Raw genomic sequence first — 22558 nt, forward strand, 5'->3', positions numbered from 1 at the left:
TTGAATTCCTCTAGCTGGAGAATACATTTCTCTCTTTCATTGTTGTATAGGCAAAAAGAGAAGATGCACCTTTAAATATGTTGGTGGATAGGGTAATTAACAATTCACGTTTGATATTCTTGTGGTAATCAATTCTAGGATCATGATCAAGAGCTGGACAATCAATCTTGGAGAACTTAATGATCTTGTATTGTATTGGTTGTCCAGCTCTTGATCATGATGCTAGAATTGATGACCACAAGAGTATGAAACGTGAAATGTTATTACCCTATCCACCAACATATTTAAAAGTGCATATTCTCTTTTTACCTATACAACAATGGAAGAGAGAAATGCATTCTCCAGCTAGACGAATTCAATTTAATTGTTTTACTAACACAATAATTTCTTAAATCTGTACTTTTTACTGAAAATATACAAAATATATAAGATGAGTCATCCCAGAACTTTAATCAACATAAACAATAATCCTAAAATTACCACTACAGCTTCAACTGAAGCCCCTCCCTCCAAGATTTTGCAAAGTTCAGAAGGAGTAAAATTAATGCCACCTTCTAGAGCAACGGCTCTAGCAGGTGCAAGGTTTATACCAACATATTCATAATCAGTAATGACAAAATTTGAAAGGGCTGCAACTCCGTTTCTTTAATATATTTACGTGAGCTTTAGGTTAGATTGAGTAATAGTGTTACACCTTGTATCGTTCAATACTAATGTATGAATGTTTGACGGCTTTTATCAAACTATAAAAGTGAATGAGAGAGAATTCATTCTAGCAACATCATGATCTCATTTAGGTTTCGATCCTTACTGTTTGAATTCCTCTTGCTGGAGAATGCATTCCTCTCTTCCATTGTTGTATAGGCAAAAAGAGAAGATGCACCTTTAAATATGTTGGTGGATAAGGTAATTAACAGTTCACGTTTGATACTCTTGTGGTCATCAATTCTAGAATCATGATCAAGAGCTGGACAATCAATCTTGGAGAACTTAATGATCTTGAATTGTATTGGTTCTCCAGCTCTTGATCATGATGCTAGAATTAGTGACCACAAGTGTATGAAACGTGAACTGTTAATTACACTATCCACCAACATATTAAAAGATGCATCTTCTCTTTTTGCCGATGCAACAATAAAAGAGAGAAATGTATTCTCCAGCTAGAGGAATTTAAACATTAGGGTTCGAAAACTAGATGAGATCATGATTTGACTAGAATGAATTTTCTCTCATTCCCTTCTACAATTTGCTGAATGCCATCAAACAAGTTTGCATTGGCATTAGACCAATCAAAGTGTAACCGTTTTACTCAATTTAACACAGATTTCACAAGAAGATGTTCAAGAAATGATTGTTGCAGCCCTTTTAACTTTTGTAATTGCTGATTATGATTATGTCATTATAAATATTGCACTTTCTAGAGTTGTTGATCGGACAGGCGACGTCTTACTCCTTCTAAAACTTGCAAATCTCTGGAGGGATGAGCTTCAGATTGAAACATCAATGATAATTTTTCGGATTATTGCTTGTATTGTTTTAAAATTCTCACATGACCCATCTGAAAGATTTTGTATATTTTCTAGAAAAGTAACATATTTAAGTAGATTATTGTGTTATTAAAATAATTAAATTAACACACACACACACACACACACACACACACACACACACACACATATATATATAATATTAACATTATTGTAAATTATTATAATATTACTTATTTTTTTGTATTTTGTGTTGTAGGCAATAAGAAATTTGACGTATTGTCCCAAGATTAAAAAAGTTTTGGAAGAAATCAGAAGATTATATATCCTAATAAATTTGGCAAGACACCTAAACCAAAATAGATTGTCGAGAAGGGTACTGCAGTTCCATGAAACCTTTCAACATATATTCTAGTAAATATTGTTAATTATACTGTTAATTCACTATAAATATTGTTTGACGTTAATCATACTTGATATTTGCATTTATATCAACATCATTTGTTGTCAATCGGATAGAGATTGACTCATTTCTAAGTTTTGGAGTAACTTTTTGGTCATCTACTATATCTATTATACGAGAATGATTTTTTTTTTTGTTTTGAGTGAATTAATTCAAATTAAATTATCGGTATTGCCCATCCAAGCCTAAGTCCTCTAATTCTAATCAAATTAATCCTAATTAAAATGACGGTGATATCCCTCCAAGCATGAGAACATCCCTCATCACTTCTGAACCTGCCCTAATGTGATTATGCTTCAATCTTCCCCTCTCTTTGCCGATTCAGATATCATGTTATGTCGGATATGAGCTGGTGTGCTCTGAGCCTCGGTGCTCTTGCCCCTCTGATTTCTGGCACCGTAAACCATATCAAACGTCAGAACCATATATATAATCTGGTCTATGTAGGATTATGTATGTCATGTTCGATAAAGTCTCTAAATCAGTTGGATTTCTATTTTGTGTGGCCAATTGTTGGTTTGAATTTTCGTGCCTCGGAACATTTTCTCCTCATTATCGGCCTATGTCCAAGGTCCAACTTAAAATTTTCTTATCCATGTGCTTTGCTCTTGCTATGCCGGGACATTTTAAAATATCAGAAACCCAATAATATCCAACGAAAAAGTGCTTGTTTGGTAAGACTTTGAGTCCCTACCAGCACTCGGTTTGCTAATACTCAGATTGTTTGTGTTTGTTAGAAAATGTATTTTACGCTTTCAATAATATCTTTTTATTGAAGCAAGATGCAACATAATCTTGGACGTGGGCAAACTTGACCATGTTTGCTGGTTTTATACTAGGCATTAGTGTGGGATGATGAATCTACCGGCATACATGTAAGTAATGGCCCAAAAGGATATACAATTTTTTATGGGACAGGGAAGGTGCAACTACCTGTTTATGCATGAAACACCTCCCGAACTTCTTAAACTTCTCACTTGTCTTGGACGAGAAAGGGATATATTTTATGCACAGATTTGAGTATACACTACTAGAAAAAGTAGAATAGACATCGCCTCTTAGACATCGGTTGCTCTATCCGCCGATGTAAAAGGTGTTTCCCACATCGGTTTTTAACGACCGATGTCTTTTGTTGATATAAACATCGGTGTTTTAGTCAAACCGATGTTATAAGTCTGTTTTAAAAAATAAACAAGCGCGCCTTCCCCCGTTTTCCCCCCTTGGCCAAATAATTCATTCCCTCCTAAAACTTCCCCCTGTTTTTTTGCCTTAGCAAAATTTCCCACCCCCGCTCTTTTCTTTTCAATGTCCAGCTCTCCTCAATAAATTAAAAATAAATATAAATTATAATAAAAAACATAAAATATAAAACTTAAAATTCAAAACACATGAAATTCAAAACACAGTCTCACCTCACTCACTCTTACCTCGTCACCTCGTCACTCTCCTCTCTCACCTCTCCTCTCACTCTCACCTCATCACTCTCCTCTCTCGTCACTCTCTCACCTCTCTCACTGCGCTGTGAAGCTGCTCTCTCTCTCTCTGGGCTGTCTCTGTAGTCGAAGTCGAGGTTCCAGTCGAAAGTCGAAGTTCCAGTCGGGTTAAAGCTGGGTTTAGAGCTAAGTTGAAGGTTAAAGGGTCGTCGGAGCTCAAGTCGGAGTTCAAGTGGGAGTTTAGAACTAATTCGGAGGTTACAGCTTGAATTGGGTATGTTCTAAACCCTAATTTTAGAATTGGGGGTTTCACTTCGAAACCCTAATTTTTAAATTTGTAATTGGATGAGTGATTGTTCTTATTGTGCATGTTACAGAGCATCTCCTAATTTTTAAATTTCTCATGCTGCAGTTCAGTTGTAATTATATGATGTTGAGCATATTATTGTTGTTAGTAGTAATTTTATCGAGCATATTTTCATGTTTTTTTATGTTAATCTAAGTTTGAATTGGGTATTGTTGTTATTATGATGTTTTCATTTTTGTTGCTCTAAATTGGGTAACCTGACTAGTACATGTATATTATAATATATATTATATTCTTTAATACTATATAATTTATAGTTGCATTTTATGTGTGTGTATATATATATATATATATATATGACCATGCTTTTGTGATTGTACGTTGCTTGTTTTAAATATTTGATATGAAAATTAGGTAGGAAATAGGTTATCCTATAGATATGGAGAAAGATTGGATTTCGAAAGAGAGGGATTCGTTGGAGTATGAAGTCGGGGTTGAAAAGTTTTTGATTTGCGCCGAGCAAAACTGTAAAAATCCTAAAAAAATACCTTGCCCCTGCTGCAAATGTGTCAATTTCAAGAAATTTCCGGTAAAAATAATAAGGGGTCATCTTTACGAAAACGGTTTCAGTCTCGGGTATATTGATTGGATTTGGCACGGAGGCAAGGCTGGTATTTCGTCTGCCGGTAGCACACTGCCCCCTCAGGAAGAGGAGCATAATGCAGAAGCATTTCTTACAGCCTTTGAAGCCGCATCGGAAGCGGTTGCTGCATCAGAAGCGGTGGCTGCTAGTACAGTTAGAACTTAAAAATCATGGATGAATTAATGTCAAGTAGTAGTAGTAGTTGATGTTTGATGGTTTAGTATACTGTTGGGATATATTGGTGTTATTGATTTTTGGATGCTATGGTGGATGTTAATTTGGATGCTGGTGGATGTTTGGATGTGTAGTAGAAGTTGGTTAGGAGAATGACAATTGGTATATATATTTGGAGATTGTTTGGATGTTAATTTGGTTGTTTGATTTGTAGTATTTTGGTTTTGGTCATTTTTTGGCAGCTCTGTTTTTAAAATTTGCATAAAAAAAGCAGGTTATCAGACATCATTTCTTACAAAGCAACCGATTTTAAAAGCATATAAATCAGACATCATGTTTTAAAAAGCAACCGATTTTAAAAGCAGGTAATCAACATCAGTGCAACCCATTTTACACAACAGTGTATAAAAAGAAAATGATGTTATTAATTTTCATAGACATCATGTTTTAAAAAGCAACCGATTTTAAAAGCAGGTAATCAACATCAGTGCAACCCATTTTACACAACAGTGTATAAAAAGAAAATGATGTTATTAATTTTCATAGACATCAGTGCCTTATACAGAGACATTAGTTCTAGCTTAAGAAATGATGTTAAAAGCTCTACTAACATCGGTTTATTTCGAAAACGGATGTGAGAGATGTTAGTAACATCACTTTATAAGGAAAATGGAAGATTTTTGCTTGTCTTGCATATCTTTAAATTGATAAAACTATCATGTTATAGTAATATATAAATTATAGATGTGCATTAAAAATTTAACATCAAGAGATAGATATCAGTTTACAACTGAAAAAACGATGTCATTGTCATCTTTTACATCAGTTTAAAACCGATGTTAAATGGGGGGACCTTTAACATCGCCCACAAAGACATCGTTTTTTGTTTTTCATAGACATCGGTGATTAACCGATGTTTATTGACGTTTTTCTAGTAGTGATACAATAATAAATCATTTGTGTCATTCAGTGCAAATATTTATCGTTCTGTAAATACTTATAAATACTAATCGTGGTCCCTATATGTTGAGCGTAAGAGGGCATACCTACCACAGTAGCTCACTTGACCGTCCTTCAGCGTAATATAACATATATTTCTTTTATTATTTTTTTCAAATTAATTGGTTATTCGTTTACAGAGTATCATTTTGAAATCTGAAAAAAAACATCAGAAACATAACAACTTCATAATTTGTTGTTCATAAGTGTGATATATTCTGTAAATACAATTCATGGGCATTTATATTGTACTTTAAACTTGGTTCTTGAATTTTGACAGGGGAGGGCTTCATCTATATTTTCTTGGCTTGATTTTTTTTACTTTATATAAATATGTTCCAATTTTAATAGTCTTTTGAATTTTTGTTTGTAATTTTGAAAGTCTTTTGCTGCTAATTTTGTGTGGGTTATTTATGTACATAATATAAGAAATAGGATATAACATTCAGATTATAAGGTAAAAGATTTAAATTTACATTTTCATAGCAAATTCTACAAAGTAACCTAGCAATATTATTAGACTTTTTAATATGTGTCACTGAAGTCTGAGGATCTACAGAAAAATTGACATAATTAAACATGTGATGCTTTATGAATAAATCTCAGGGAGGTTAGGGGTAATGTTTAAAATACCTTACTGAACTACATTAGAAATAATAAGTTAAATTATTTTAATATAACTGGTCACCAATTATATATAGATAGATATTTTAACATGAAAAAATATTAATTTTATTAACGATGTTAATCAACTACGAACAGATCATCGGCCCATCTATCAAAAACTCTCGGAATACAGATCTCTAAATTTGTTCTCACTTGGAATAACTCAAAAACAAAATAATTCAACAATCCCACATATTCATACAAATTTTTTAATTACATCTTTGCGCATTTTTGAATTTGATCAAAATTGCAATTTTTTTAGACAATAATTTCGCATAAACAAAGTCTATTGATCACTTAAATTGAGAATAATTGATCCTTGATTGAGTGTATCACTACAAATCGAACTAAGCAGAAGGCCAAAGGGAAGCTTGTAGAATTTCTATGTTGAAGCAAATATGAATTGTTGATATCAAAGACTTATAAATCGTCATTAGTCTTTAATCACCACGATTCATCACAAAAGTTTATGATATATTTTCTATTCTAAGTGCCACAGTTCAGTATGGTCCCCATCAAAGTCTTGTAATATCGCAACAGTGCATTATGGATCAGATAATTAATGAGATTCTATGTATTATGTCCCTTAACAACGCGCTAATCACCGAGATATTTTGACTTAATTGTAGATTATGTACACTGAATCTGCTTTAGATAGAGTTTATGTGTTGATGCTAGCTGCATGTACATGGACCACTGCCTAATTTCTGATTTCTTGATTATCATATATCTATATTTAGTGATACTTAAGTACAATTAACATGTGACCGTCCCACCAATTTTACTTAATTCTAAAGAGCCTTTAAACCATTCATTTCTCAGCCTAATCCAAACGCACATAGGTGTCAGTATGTGTATCAATTCGTTGATCACTAATTGCAATTTAAACGTAATTACTTTCTTTTAAGTTTCTAAGATTTAGTTTAGTACAAGTGTATTTAGCCACCTTTGCTGAGACGTATACATGTCTATACTAATTTTTACGATTTTTCTAGTGTCATGACACATGATAAGCACCAACTCTAATGAAAATGATTTAATTTGATTGGTGGAATTGGTGTGAATAAAGAGGGTCATCAACATTTAATATTCATCCACCAATCAAAAGTTAGTATTCTTACGAGAATTAGTGACTATTCGTGCCTATGGGCACACTATAGAAAATTCGTAATATTTATACATCTATTTTGTTCTCTTCTTACAGAAATAAATATATCATTTATATGTTTATAACAAGAAAATGACGTAAAAATGACAATAATTATACCGTTTATAAGTTCATAAAAAGGATCGGTGATAATAATAAGATCTAATTATGATAACATTTTCTGAAATACTTCTTATAATATTAACACCAATTATTTACATACTTTTCAATGAGACGAACAACTTTCAAAAAATATTCATATGCAAGATTGAGGTTTAAGATTGCGATTTGGTACTGCATGCATTTTATTCTAGATACAAACCGTTAATTGTAGTGATTTAGAAAGACTGAACCCAATTACGCCACTTGTTTTGCTCCCTAACGTGGCCTCACGTTGAGGAATGGTCTCATGTTAAAGAAAAGGGAAACAAGAGGCCAAACATCACTCATTTTAAATTTATTATTTCCGTAATATGTTATGTCAAGTTAGTACGTATCAAACTCAGGTCTTAATTATTTCTTAGTGTCGTCATTTAAATATATATCTTCCGGTATTGCATGCTCTAAATACCGATAAATTTTTGTTATGAGTTAAAAATATTACTTAATAAATATATAATGAGATGGAAATATATATGTTATTTATAAATAAAATGTACTATATGAGCATACAAGAGTCGCAAGACTATTTCTTTAGGAGAGTCACAATACTATTGAGTCCGTTAAAGGTCGGCAAAATTGGTATTGTCAATACTAGGTCAAGCGATTGAATGGCTAAAATATAAAGGTACTCAATTTGGAAACGGCTGGTCCATGACCATGCAATCCTGCATGACCAAGTTTGGCAGTCATTGCCAAGGCTAGAACATTAGATTACAGTAGAATAGGTTAGATGAGGGGCGATGGATTAACGACGGTAAAAAATTATTCACTGTCATTCAGATTATAAATCTCATTCTCACGTATTTAATTCTTTATCAGAATTAAGTTAAGATATACCACAAGTATAATTATTCAAATTTCTTTCTTGCGATTATGATAATCCAAACAATAATATCATACATATAGGATTATTTTCAAAAATATTTTAGGTAGTAAATTTTTTCGCCCAAAAATTTATACAATCTCGTTTGCAACCGATTTTTTTTTTTTCAGAAGTGTTGTAATCTCATATACAACTTCAGCCATATTTTTGAAAATAAGTTAAAGATTTGAAATAAAAATGAAAATAAGTTAAATATTTGAAAAAATGAAAATTAAATTAATTTGAAAGCTGATCAAGATTAATCTCTTGTACCGGTGTTCCACAGCTAAGGCAATAGAGTTTTGTATTTACTTTGCTAGTCTTAAAATTTTACTTTAAAAAAGTTTTTCAGATTAAAGAACTCACATGTATGTAGTTAATATATAAATAATCAACTAAAATTGTTAATCATGGCATAGTTTTATTAAATATAATAAATTCAATCTATTAATTAAAATTATTAATTTCATTATTATTTAAATTAACTAATTTAATCCGGTAATACTAACTACTAATTGTCCACCAAAACTTTAGATTACTCAAAAATCTTATTATTATGTGTTTGAGAATATATTCCGAGAGTTTGAAGAAAGAAGGAAATTTTATTTATTTATATATTTCAATCATGTTCGCGTTTTGCATTACACTGACTTCGCAGTGTACTAGCAATTTCCTTTCACATATGCTCTCACATTTTTACAGAAACGAAATAGAACTGTAACGAGGATTACCAAATTTTGTCACTAAAGCAAAATTTCTTTATAAGGTAAAGTGGTTCGGGTAAAGCGGTGAAAGCAAGAGATTTAAGAAAATGATTATAAATCTGATTTATATTAGAAATTTAATCAAATGAATCATTTAATCTTGGTAGTTAACAAATTAAAAAAAATATTATTACTAAATGTTGTAGCCGATTTTGTATACTGTGAGGGGGAGGACGCGCCCTCCCCGGACATGGTCCGGGAGGTGCGGTCTCCTGTCCAGTAAGAAGAATATGAAGACAAAGAAGGGGAAGGACGTGTCCTCCCGTGAAGGGCGCGCCCTTTGGCTTAAAGAATGACAAAATTATGAAATAAGTATGAGAGAGGGAGGATGAGTGAGTCTCCGTGACGACCCTTCCGAGGGATATGAAGACCAGTTACCAAGCTCATTTGGTAGTTATCAGGCTCATCTGATAGTTCCCGGGCTCATCCGGGCATGATCTACAATCCTCAATCCTGCTATCTGCCGAGTTAACCCTCGTGTGGGGGCTTGAGGTGATCATGGTTCTTGAAGGCCCTCCGGGGTAATGTGAAGGCCGGTCATATGTCTAAATCCTGTATTCTGGTGAGTTAGCCCTCATTGGGGGATTGAGACGATCGTGTAAGTTGGCTCCTTGTCTACCTTGTCTGAAGATGAAGACCTCACCGGGAGGTGAGGACATGTCCCTGCACCTCGAGGGATTGGTCATGGCTTGCCCAGATACCTTCTCCATAAGAGTCGTGGTAGATGTTATCTCTCGTAGTGGAGATATCGTTGAGTCCGTGATCTATTTGGATTAGGAGTCTGAGGTTGTCATACTCAAGACTAATTCTAACAGGAGTAGGACTCTCCAGGATGGGCCTTCGGCCTATCTCCGACCTTATCGCCAAGAGGCCTAGTCCTGATCAAACTAGGACTCCTGGTTCCATAGAACTACGTATGGCTTGATCCCCTATATAAAGGGGTACGTAGGCACATCAGGGGGATATATCGAGAGTTGTGAGAACGAGAGCAGAAATATATTCCCTTGATCTCAGCCACCCTCAAACACTTAAAACCACCGCCCACAGCGGATTTCTGTCATACAATCACCGTGAAACACCTTATTCCGGCAACGAACCTCACGTTTGTTGATTCACCAAATTCCTCTATCAACAAATTGGCGCTAGAAGGAGGGGACTAGGTGAAATCTCGAAGAGGAAGAGATGGCCAATCACGATGATGACCCGTACGAAGGAGATTATTATGTTGAAGATGAACAAGTAGAACCATACTCACCGGAGCACATACAGGACCCCCGCACTTTGCCGAACAACCCACCCCCGGTTGTAGTCAGTAACACGGAGCTCCTTAGTGCCCTCCACCGGATGGAACAAAGTCAAGCGAGGTATGATGCAAGGTTGGATACCATGGAGTCTGTACTCGAAGAACTCGTCCCCAGACACTCGCGCCATTCCAAAAGCCATGGCAGGAGAGGACGTAGACGTTTCAGACGACCAACCCCCCGGATGTTGGAATACGGAGATGCGCCCCCCGACGCTAACCTCCCACCGGGAGCCATAATAAGCCAAGGAGTCTACGACGCAAATGGCGCGCCCCTGGACGTGACCACGCCTCCCGCACAAACAGGAGAGACGGGACAAGAGACGGTCAACCAAAACGCAGACGCCCGACCCCTGGCTGAAAGGCTAGGTATCACCCCAAACAGTTTGGCTGTGATTGTGCGAATGGCGGAGCAGGAGCAGAGGAGACCCCCCCAGGGAGGCGGCGCGCGCCTACGTCCTCAAGGAGACGACGCGCCCCCTGAGGCAAGACGTGAGACAGGAACGGGCAGGATATACCGGGGAGTACGGGGAAGAGGAAGAGGCCTTGTACCAAACTCAAGAGGAAGGCGCCGAGGGGGACCCGTGATAGAGTACCTCCCTTCGCAAAGCGACTCAAGCCAGCACACCCCGCACCCAAGAACCACGGGAAGGACGCGCCCCCTTGGCAATCAAGGAGACACGCCTCCCCAAGGCCCACCTACTGCTAATCAACAAACCACGACACCTCCAATCATAACCACTGTCAATCAGCAAGCCACATCAACTCTACCCATTCCCACTCCGCAGCAAACTATTCCTGTGTCCACCACACCTACTCCTCCAACACAAACGCTCACCCAAATCGTCCAACCAACCGCTACCCAGACTCAAGCCAACAACGTGCTTCAGACCACGGTGGCCAACACAAACCTGACTGCTACCCCTCCGGTAAACACTCAGACTATTCCAGGAGTCGGAACGATCAACCCCGAAGACCTGAAGAAGTTACTAGCCCTTCTGCAAGCCAGCGCGGCCACAACGGCGCCACAGATCTCGTCACCATTTACCGCAGCAGTCCGTGAAGCCCAGCTACCAACCGGTTTCAGGAACTTGAATGCAGATCTCCGCTATCACGGGAACGCCGACCCTCGCGAATTCCTGATCAGATTTAACATTGAAATGGACTTATATCAGATCCCCGACCTGGTCAGGTGTAGGTTCCTAGCAGCAACCCTGAGGGACAGTGCTCAACAATGGTTTCAAAAGTTGGGAGGAGGAGTCATCTCCTCTTGGGAAGGAATGCAGCAGATGTTCATGACGCAATTCCAAGCGGCAACCAAATACGCTCCACCCGTTACCACGCTTGCCAATGTCAAGCAGCGCGACAATGAAACTTTGACCGCATATTTCAAGAGGTTTAACCAGGATTCCATGGGAGTGAAAGGAGCCTCAGACGAAACCCTGAAGAACTTCCTTATCGCTGGACTCAAGGTTGGTACCGACTTCTGGAAGCACCTCCAAGGGAAGGACCCGGCCTCTCTGTCCGAGCTATATTCCGCAGCCGAATCCTTCAAAAAGGTAGAGCAGTCGTTGGCCGAGAATCAAAAGGAGATCGCCAAATCTAAATACAAAAGAAAAGATCGCACTCCCAGTCCAGAACCAAGAGGACGCGCCCGCTCTCCGGGTAGGGTAAATATGACTTCAAGCAAAAGGACTTGGAGTCCTCCTCCGAGACAGTCAGGAGTATATACCCCGCTAACAGCCTCAGCTGAACACGTCTACGCGATGACCAAGGATAAGGTGCCGTTCCAGAAACCCCAACCTATTCCCCAACATATAGCCAAAGACAAAAAGAAGTATTGTGACTTCCACGAATCGGCAGGACATAGCACCTCCGAGTGTCGACATCTGAAAGAGGAAATCGAATATTTACTCAAAGAAGGATACCTAACGGAATGGGTAAAAAAGTACAGGACAGACCACCCTCCGGAAAGACGCGGCCTTGGTACTTCGCAGAATGACAGAACTGATGAAAAGCAGAACGATACCCAGTTTGTAAGAGAAGGCAGCATCAGGAGCATATTTGGGGGACCCTACATAGGGGGAGGCAGTCGAAAGGCAATGGAGAGATATGCTAAGGAAGCGAAGGACTACCCTCTTACCAACGTGAACCATCTGTCGGCCAGAGCCCCACGAGTATTTAAGGAAGAAACTATGGACATCACTTTTACGGAGGACGATGCGAGGTGGGTACACCATCCCCATAACGACGCTTTGGTGGTCGCCATGCGTGTCGCCGCCCTGAACATTCACCGAGTGTTTGTCGACAATGGAAGTTCGGTCAACATCCTCTACTACGACACTTACAAGAAAATGGGATTACCAGACAAGGACATGACTGTGGAAAACCTCTACATATATGGCTTCGGGGGAGAGGCCATCAAAGCCAAAGGAACCATACGCTTGCCAGTCACCTTAGGGGAGGCTCCACGAGCAGCAACTCAAATTGCCGAGTTTGTGATCATCGACCATCCCTCGGCGCATAATGCACTTATGGGACGCCCCCTCTTGAAAGATATGAGGATAATCACCTCCATTTACCATCTTACCTTGAAGTTCCCCACTCCTGGAGGAGTCGGCTGTGTGAAGGGGTCCCAGTATGAATCTCGCGATTGCTACGGCCGGTCGCTTAAGAATTTTCGAGATAGGAGGGGAGTGCCGCCCCACGAGGAACTACACTCAGTCCACGTACTCTACCTTGTTCAATATCCAGAAAGCGACAATGAAGACACGCCCAGCATCCCACTACTCGGAGGACGCGTCCCTCGCAAGGGCGAGCCCACTCTCGTCGATAACTCGACATCTGAAGAGTGTGAAGAACTGGTTATCGAAGTAGAAGAGGCACCTCTGAAAAAAGTCAGGAGGATGGATCCGCAGGAGGTTGTCATGGAATTAGAGGAGCCTTCTCCTCCCAAAAAAGTTTCTAAGGGCGCGCCCTCAGAACCAAGGGAAACCCCGCACCAGTTCGACTTCGACTTAGACCCAAGATTACCCATGCAAGTGCAAAACACAGGGCCGGCTGAGGATACGATCGATGTGCAAGTTACACCGGGGAGTGATGGCAAGGTCCTGAAGATAGGATCCAAACTAGGTCCGGAGATAAGGAGCAAGCTGATAGAATTCCTTACAAATAGCCTCGACGTATTTGCTTGGAGCCACGAAGATATGGTAGGGATAGATCCGGCAGTTATGTGCCATCACCTGAATGTCGACCCCTCTAAAAAAGGTGCTAGACAAAAGAGAAGACCCATCAGCGGAGAAAGAGCCGAGGCCCTGCAGGAGGAGGTCGATCGCCTCTTGAAAGCAGGATTGGTAAAGGAATCGTTCTACCCGAAATGGCTAGCAAATCCCGTACTTGTTAAGAAACCCAACGGGAAGTGGCGCACATGCATAGATTTCACGGATCTCAACAAGGCGTGTCCTAAAGATAGTTTCCCGCTCCCTCGCATTGACCAACTGGTAGATTCAACGGCAGGACACGCCCTCCTCAGCTTTATGGATGCCTACTCGGGATACAATCAGATTCCCATGTATGAGCCTGACCAGGAGCACACTTCCTTCATCACGGACAGGGGTCTATATTGCTACATTGGTATGCCATTTGGGCTTATTAACGCAGGGGCGACTTATCAGCGATTGGTGAACATGATGTTCAAGGATCAGATTGGGAAAACAATGGAAGTATACGTGGACGACATGCTGGTTAAATCCAAGAAGGACACTGACCACGTTGCCCACTTGTCAGAGATGTTCGAAATCTTAAGGAAATACAGAATGAAACTCAACCCGCAGAAGTGTGTGTTCGGAGTAGAGTCGGGAAAGTTCCTCGGTTTTATGGTTAACCACAGAGGCATAGAGGCCAACCCAGCAAAGATCAAGGCGTTACTAGACATGAAGTCCCCAGCCAACATTAAGCAAGTCCAGAGTCTGACAGGAAGGATAGCCGCCTTAAATAGGTTCGTGTCAAAATCCTCGGAGAAATGCAAGGAGTTTTTCAAGGCCATCAAAGGCGCATCCAAAGATTTCGAATGGACGGAGGAGTGCGAGGACGCCTTCATAAAAATTAAGAAACATTTGGGCGAGCCACCCCTCTTAGCCAAACCTCAGGAAGGAGAGACGCTTGTCATTTACTTAGCCGTTTCAGACTACTCCATAAGTGCTGTATTGGTGAAAGAAGATGAGGAGGGGCAGTCCCCAATCTACTACGTAAGCAAGCGGTTGCTAGATGCAGAGACTCGCTACACAAGTATGGAGAAGCTGGTATATGCCTTGGTACATGCGACTAGGAAACTGAGACCATACTTCCAGGCCCATAAAGTGGAGGTTAGGACGGCGTACCCCCTCCGACAAATTATGCATAAACCAGAGGTAACCGGTAGAATGATGAAGTGGGCAGTCGAGCTGGGGCAGTTTGACCTAGATTACAAACCAAGAGCCGCCATCAAAGGACAGGCCCTAGCAGATTTTATCTTGGAATTCCCGGAAGATGGAAAGGAGTCTGGTCTCCTGATCAAATATGATCCCAGCCTACCACCGCAGCAGGAATGCCCAAAGGAAAGCATACCCGAACTCTGGTGGATATTGCATACTGATGGAGCAGTAAATAATGAAGGAGCGGGAGCCGGAATAGTGCTCGTAAGTCCGGAAGGACATAGACTCTTGAACGCAACTCACTTCACCTTCCAGCTCTCTAACAATGATGCGGAGTATGAAGCCCTGATCGGGGGGCTAAGGCTTGCCCTCGAAATGAAGGTGAAAAAGCTTGTTATAAAGGTCGACTCCATGCTGGTGGTCGAGCATATCAAAGGAGGATACCAAGCAAAGGGACCTAAAACGGCGATATATCTCAGATGTGTTCAAGGATTACTAGACAAGTTTGAGGAGGTGCAAGTAAATAGGGTACCTAGAGAGTTCAACGGGGATGCCGACGCTCTCGCAAAGTTAGCATCTCAGAAAGATCCGGCCCTATTGGGAGTTATCCGCCTAGAGATACAGGAGATACCTAGCATCCCCGAGCTTGAGGTAACAGAAATACAAGACAAGAGTGGAAATTTAACATGGATGACCCCAATCTGGAAATACATCAAGGAGGGTACGCTGCCCGAAGATAAAGCTGAAGCCCGAAAGTTAAAATACAAGGCTGCCAGATATGTGGAATATGATGGGAAGTTGTATAAAAGAGGTTTCAATCAGCCCCTTCTCAAATGCATAGACGGGGAGGAGTGCACTTACGTGATGAGGGAGATCCACGAAGGCATTTGCGGGAACCACTCGGGAGGTAACTCATTAGCCATGAAGATTTTGAGGCAGGGGTACTACTGGCCAACCTTGAGGAGTGATGCTTTCAATTTCGCCAGAGCATGTGACAAATGCCAACGATTCGCCAACTTCACCAACAGCCCAGCCACGTCCCTCACCACCATGACTAGTCCTTGGCCCTTCGCTATGTGGGGGATAGACTTGATCGGAGAACTCCCAAAAGCCAAGGGAGGAGTGAAGTATGCAGTGGTTGCGGTCGACTACTTCACCAAATGGGCAGAGGCCATACCCTTGGCCACCATCACAGCCAAAAAAATAACAGATTTTGTTTTTAACTCTATTGTTTGCAGGTTTGGAGTCCCTTACAAGCTGATCTCGGATAATGGAAAGCAGTTCGACAGCAAAGAGCTAAGAGGCTTATGTGAAAATCTCGGAATCAAGAAAGATTTTGCGGCAGTGTACCATCCCCAAAGCAACGGGCAGACGGAGGCGGTCAACAAAATCATCAAGCATACTCTAAAGACAAAGTTGGAAGATAGCAAAGGGAATTGGCCGGAAGAACTCCCCATGGTCCTATGGTCTTACAACACAACCCCTAGGACTACGACCGGGGAGTCGCCCTTCGTCCTATCTTATGGGTGCGAGGCCATGGTCCCAATTGAGATTGGAGCAGGATCGTTCAGGAGAGACTACTTCGACCAACTGGATAATGATGCAAGTCAGAGAGTATACCTGGATATGATTGAAGAAATCAGAGCTACATCGCAACTACGCCTGGCCGCGTATCAACGCAGGACGGCTAGGTACTACAACAACAAAGTAAAGGCTCACCCCTTCCAAGTTGGGGACCTTGTCCTTAGAAAAGTTGTACTCAACAACAAAAATCCCCAACATGGAGTCTTTGGAGCCAACTGGGAAGGCCCTTACAAAGTCAAGGTCATATTGTGGAAGGGCACTTACAGATTAGAAGACCTAGATGGAAAGCCCGTTCCAAGACCTTGGAACGCGGAGCATCTAAAGAAGTATTATCAGTAGCCACAGGCTACATAGACTAGCAATGACTAAACATCACACCTAGTCTAGGGGAGTAGTGTACATATGCTCTTCTTTAGACTAAGGCCCTTGCTAGTCCTTTTATGTCCCCTTGGAGTTAACAGCTCCTTGGGACGGGTGCGGTTTCGTACTCGAGCGCATTAGTTATCAGATTTACTATGGGCCAGAGGCCACGTTGTAATTCAGTTGTCCTTAATAAAGGCTTAAAGCCACTCTTTCCCCGCAAAGATGAGTGTGCAATGTGTTCAATATATACATATATAAAAGTCCAAGCAGGGTGTTTTAACAATTGTACGAAAGATGGCAGCCGCGCCCTCCCATCACATAAACAAGGCAAAATGCATCAATAATTCATTAAGGACATTGACTTACAAACATACAAAAATAGTGGAGAGGGATAAGACGCGCCCTCGGAAAACGAGGAAGGACGCGCCCGCCCCCATTGCTACGTAAGTACTTACACATTATTAACAATACGAATTAACAAAAACGCAAACTCGGGGAGTGAGGTGATTCTCCCTGAATTTGAGGACGCGCCCTCCTCGTTTGGGTACCTAACTCATCCTCTTTCTTCCTCGTGATTTACCCATTATAAGATGGTCTATTTTCTAAGGACAAGGAGGAGGACACGCCCCCAAGAACGTACGAAGGCCGCGCCCCTCCTCACGAACTCTCTGCGTAAAATGGCAATGGCGAAAGCTTTCAAATACTATGAGGGACACTGGGGAGTGGCGCAAGCATAATCCTTATATGATACAAAGAGTAAATTGGGATTCCTGGTCAAGGGGACGCGCCCTCTGACAGGACGTAGTTCATTCTCCGTTAAAACCTAGCTTTCGAGATCAAGGTGTAAATTGATTTCTAAGGATGGCAGGGCGCGCCCACAAAAGCGTGACAATAACAAACGATCGCACATAACAGATAAAATAGAAACATCAATTCAAATACAAGGCTACATGCTTGGATTAAACTGTTAAGGCGCGCCAGCCGACAAGATTGTGTAAATTACAACTTGCAGGGTTTTACAGAGGACCCGCTCCTCAAAATACTCAAAACATTCAATGTCTGATACAATGTCAGATTAAATAAAAATATGATTCATTGGACGGACGCGTCCTCCCCTTGATGGTCACCTTCTTGGCGCGCCGTCCCCTCAGCTGCCTCCTTGGCCAAGGTGGCCTCCAGTTCGGCTCGTTTGGCCGCCATCAGTTCAGGGTGCTCTTCAGGAAACTTGGCCATAAAATCGGCCGCGGTCTTCCCAAACTTGGGCAACCAATCATAATCAGGCTCCCCAGAGAGGAACGTAGCGACATAGCTACACACCCCCTCGACGAAGGACGCGCCCTCCACTTTGTCCTTTTCCTCCACCAGACTTTGATTGGTGGATTCAAGGGTGGAGTTCGCCTTCTTGAGATCGGTGATTTCCTTCTCAAGGCGCGCCTTCTCAGTTGCTAGGCTCTCCTCAGCTGTTTTCTTGGAGTTTTCGGCTGCCTGTAGCGCCTTCTCCTGCTTCTTCGCATCCTTCTTTAGCTGGGAGATTTCCTTCTCCAGATTCGAAAGGCGCGTCTCCTGAGCCACCTTAGCATTTTCTCGGTCCATATTGTGGACCAACATCTCACAGCTGGCCTTAAGGATCCAGGCATCCTTGTCAGCCTCGGACTTGGCGCGCCATGCCCTTAATTCTTCGTCCGAAGCAATGGACGCGCCTATCTTGCCTAGAGCCCTGGTTGAGAGGCCGGTGGAGGACTTTTTCAACACCCTTTGCCTTTTTGAGACTCTAGAGTCATCCAGCGCGGGATTGACCTTGTCGCCCTGCTTTTGAGTGTCGAGGGCAGGCGCGCCCCGCTTTGATCCTGAAGGTTGAGAGGACGCGCCCTCTCCAGTGTTGAGCTTCGTCCGGTTGAAGAAGGCTGGAACGTTTGTCATGTCTGCATTATAGTGATAAAAATGAGTTAGTCGCATATAATTGATAAAATGATAAGCAAGTTAAAGCAAGTGTAAGGAAAGGGTAAGATATGCGTTAGAGGAAAATATGTAATAATAGGACGCGTCCTCAAAATTATAGACTCCCATATGGGGAGGACGCGCCCTGAAATACCTTGGTCAGATAAATGATCAGGGCTTGGCTCCTTCGATTTTTCTTTAGAAAACCTATGTTTTCTATCTGTAAGAGGCCTACCATCCCTAAACACTTTGAACCCAACTTTGGTCCCTATGTTGGGAGAAAGAAACCCGGCCCTGACCAAGTTTGGGGTGGTAACAAGAAGGGTCATGTTTTTCCTCTCGTGAGGAAGATTCAAGATATGCTGTACCCTCTCCAAGGCCTCATTCTCTAAGGAGGGCATCCCTCGCTCAACTGAATAAAATAAAAGTTGGGTCAGTAAAAGAGAAGGTGACGATTGGAAGGACGCGTCCTTTAAGAAATTTTCTAACCTGGAGACACATTGAATTGTGTCCTAATCCTCTTAACGTCATAAACGTAGAAGAAAGGCTCTTTCCACTTTTTGATGTGAGAGGCGCGCCCCTCGCTAAAGCCTTTGTTGTTATGTTGTTTTCTGACCACAAGAAAGAAATAACCCATGGAACTCCTTGTTAGACGAAAAAAATAACTCAACTCATCCATGGAGGGCGCGCCGTATCCCTCATCTTTGTAAAGGATAAATAATCCGGCCGCCAGTTTATAAGAGTTTGGGGATAACTGGATAGGCGCGACATCGAACCATTCGCAAATGGCCTCAAAGTACTCATGGAGAGGCGCGCCCACCCCTAAACTGACATGTCGGGGAGTCAGGACAAGACGGGGAGTCCTGTAGTTTCCTATATCGAAACGATGAGCCCTCATCTCCTCGAGAGGCACTACGGCCGTCCCTTTTTGCTCATAATAGGCCATTGTCCATTCCAATTCCTCCCAAGAAAGAGTTGAGGATTGGTCTACGCAGCTTAGCTTTCCTTTGTTTTTCTTTATCTCTTCAACCATTTTAGAAGAAAGTTCCATATCCTCATAATCAGACCAATTCACGTCCTCCTCCCATTCCTCTATTTTTGGATGAGAATATGGTTCAGGGGAAGGTGGAGGAGATGGGGGGATCCTGGGTGCTCTGCTTTGGGACGCGCCCTGGGAGGACTCCTCGTCATTTGTGTCCTCACTGGCTTGGTGAGAGGACGCGTCTTCCTCCCCCTTGTCTGAAAGCTCGTAGTCTAAATCATCCTTGTCGCTAGACGAAGAAGGAGAGGTGCCACGCTCCGAGGATGAAATGATTTGATAATATTTTCCCTTCCCCTTACGGGTAGGGGCAGACGCGCCCTCAGGTTCCTCTAGCCAGTTCTCGAACGAAGAGTCGTAGTCAGAAGGGCGACCACGGGTGGTTTGTGAGCTGGTGACTTCGTGTGTAGGAGCATTGGGGGTGATGGCATGAGGGGTTGAAGAGTGGGAAGACTCCATATCTCGTATAAGACTACAAGTGATTCTTTCTTTGTCCTCCTCAGAAAGGATGTAGGATGGGCGAGGTGGTGATGGAGGAAACACCTCTGGCGGAGAAATGGAGATGCCTCGTCTTTCTAGAAAATTTCTGAATGGATGGAAGGGTGGAGACGCGCCCTCGCCTGCCAGCTGAAAGAAAAGAAGAAAGGAATCAGGGCGCGCCCTCTTGGTAATAAGCTTGAGAGGATGGACCAAGGAGGGGTGTAAGAAAGAAGAAGGGTTTGTGATAAGAGGAAGGACGCGTTGTGTAATCAGGACGCGCCCTCCAATTAGATGGAAGTATTCTTAAGAAGGGAAGCCACAGGGGAATGTTCAGTTTAAGGGACATTAGCCTAAACTACAGGAGGCGCGTCCAAAAAGGGAGGACGCGCCTTGAGCCTAGAGATGCAAATTCACTTTTTACAAACACTTTTATATAAAACTAAAGCGGATCAAACGGATCAAAGACAAGGAGATACAAATATATATACATATGCACATTTGAAGAACACGAAGAACAGAAGGGTAACTGAAAAGACACACACTCAGATCTAACGAATTACTCGATGAAACTTGAAGAGAATGGGTGGAAAATGTACCTTTGAAGACGGTGAAGAGAATGAGTGCTTAAAATCTGCAAATGGAGGCCGGAAAGTGCGGTATTGTGCTCGGAAAGCTTGCGTCGCCGGAGAAAGGAATGGCTGTTATGCGAAATGAAGAAGATGAGTGTGTGGAGGGGTATTTATAGGGAAGCAAGGGACAGCTGTCAGTTCGCTTTGGGTTGGACCACAGGAGGAAGATAAGTTAGGGGAGGACGCGCCTCTTGGAAAGGACGCGTCATGTCGATAGTGGGATCAACATCTGAAGAATTAGCTGGTGGTTATGATAAGGAGATTCCCCTAACATTTTCAATAATAGGATAATCTGGGGAGTACTTGTTGTAGCCGATTTTGTATACTGTGAGGGGGAGGACGCGCCCTCCCCGGACATGGTCCGGGAGGTGCGGTCTCCTGTCCAGTAAGAAGAATATGAAGACAAAGAAGGGGAAGGACGTGTCCTCCCGTGAAGGGCGCGCCCTTTGGCTTAAAGAATGACAAAATTATGAAATAAGTATGAGAGAGGGAGGATGAGTGAGTCTCCGTGACGACCCTTCCGAGGGATATGAAGACCAGTTACCAAGCTCATTTGGTAGTTATCAGGCTCATCTGATAGTTCCCGGGCTCATCCGGGCATGATCTACAATCCTCAATCCTGCTATCTGCCGAGTTAACCCTCGTGTGGGGGCTTGAGGTGATCATGGTTCTTGAAGGCCCTCCGGGGTAATGTGAAGGCCGGTCATATGTCTAAATCCTGTATTCTGGTGAGTTAGCCCTCATTGGGGGATTGAGACGATCGTGTAAGTTGGCTCCTTGTCTACCTTGTCTGAAGATGAAGACCTCACCGGGAGGTGAGGACATGTCCCTGCACCTCGAGGGATTGGTCATGGCTTGCCCAGATACCTTCTCCATAAGAGTCGTGGTAGATGTTATCTCTCGTAGTGGAGATATCGTTGAGTCCGTGATCTATTTGGATTAGGAGTCTGAGGTTGTCATACTCAAGACTAATTCTAACAGGAGTAGGACTCTCCAGGATGGGCCTTCGGCCTATCTCCGACCTTATCGCCAAGAGGCCTAGTCCTGATCAAACTAGGACTCCTGGTTCCATAGAACTACGTATGGCTTGATCCCCTATATAAAGGGGTACGTAGGCACATCAGGGGGATATATCGAGAGTTGTGAGAACGAGAGCAGAAATATATTCCCTTGATCTCAGCCACCCTCAAACACTTAAAACCACCGCCCACAGCGGATTTCTGTCATACAATCACCGTGAAACACCTTATTCCGGCAACGAACCTCACGTTTGTTGATTCACCAAATTCCTCTATCAACACTAAAATAATCTCAATCTTGTCACTGGTCAGAGATGGAGATAGATCAACCTTATCCATGTCGAGGCAGTGGTTATGTTAAGCAGCTAATAAGACGATGAAGTCTAATTTTTACATGACTTAAAAAGAAAACGATAAAGATTGTCGAGAAAGTAGTTCATATGTATATCCCGATGAAGCAGTTGTTGTAATTTAGTTACATAAATGACAACTAATAACACAATCATATACTACATCCAATTAATTTACCGCTCACTTATAATAATGTATATTACGACAAGATACACAACACATAAAGCATGAGCTTGTTGCCGTGTCCAATTTGGCTTACCTTTCTACCTATCAAATATCTGTACAATTATCTGTTACTGTATGTTTTTATATTACTTGCGATTATCCTTTAGGAGT

At 41.9% G+C, this 22558-nt stretch overlaps 1 protein-coding gene across 1 annotated transcript; it reads left to right on the forward strand.

Annotated features, from left to right (window-relative positions):
- Nucleotides 1–10289: 10289 nt before the first annotated feature.
- On the forward strand, nucleotides 10290–16946 carry LOC135147977 (uncharacterized). Its single transcript, XM_064082063.1, has one exon. It carries the CDS (start codon nucleotides 10290–10292, stop codon nucleotides 16740–16742), a length of 6453 nt encoding a protein of 2150 aa, XP_063938133.1. The 3' UTR covers nucleotides 16743–16946.
- Nucleotides 16947–22558: the final 5612 nt, after the last annotated feature.

Source organism: Daucus carota, chromosome 7, assembly GCF_001625215.2.
Source record: "Daucus carota subsp. sativus chromosome 7, DH1 v3.0, whole genome shotgun sequence".
Lineage (NCBI taxonomy): Eukaryota > Viridiplantae > Streptophyta > Magnoliopsida > Apiales > Apiaceae > Daucus > Daucus carota.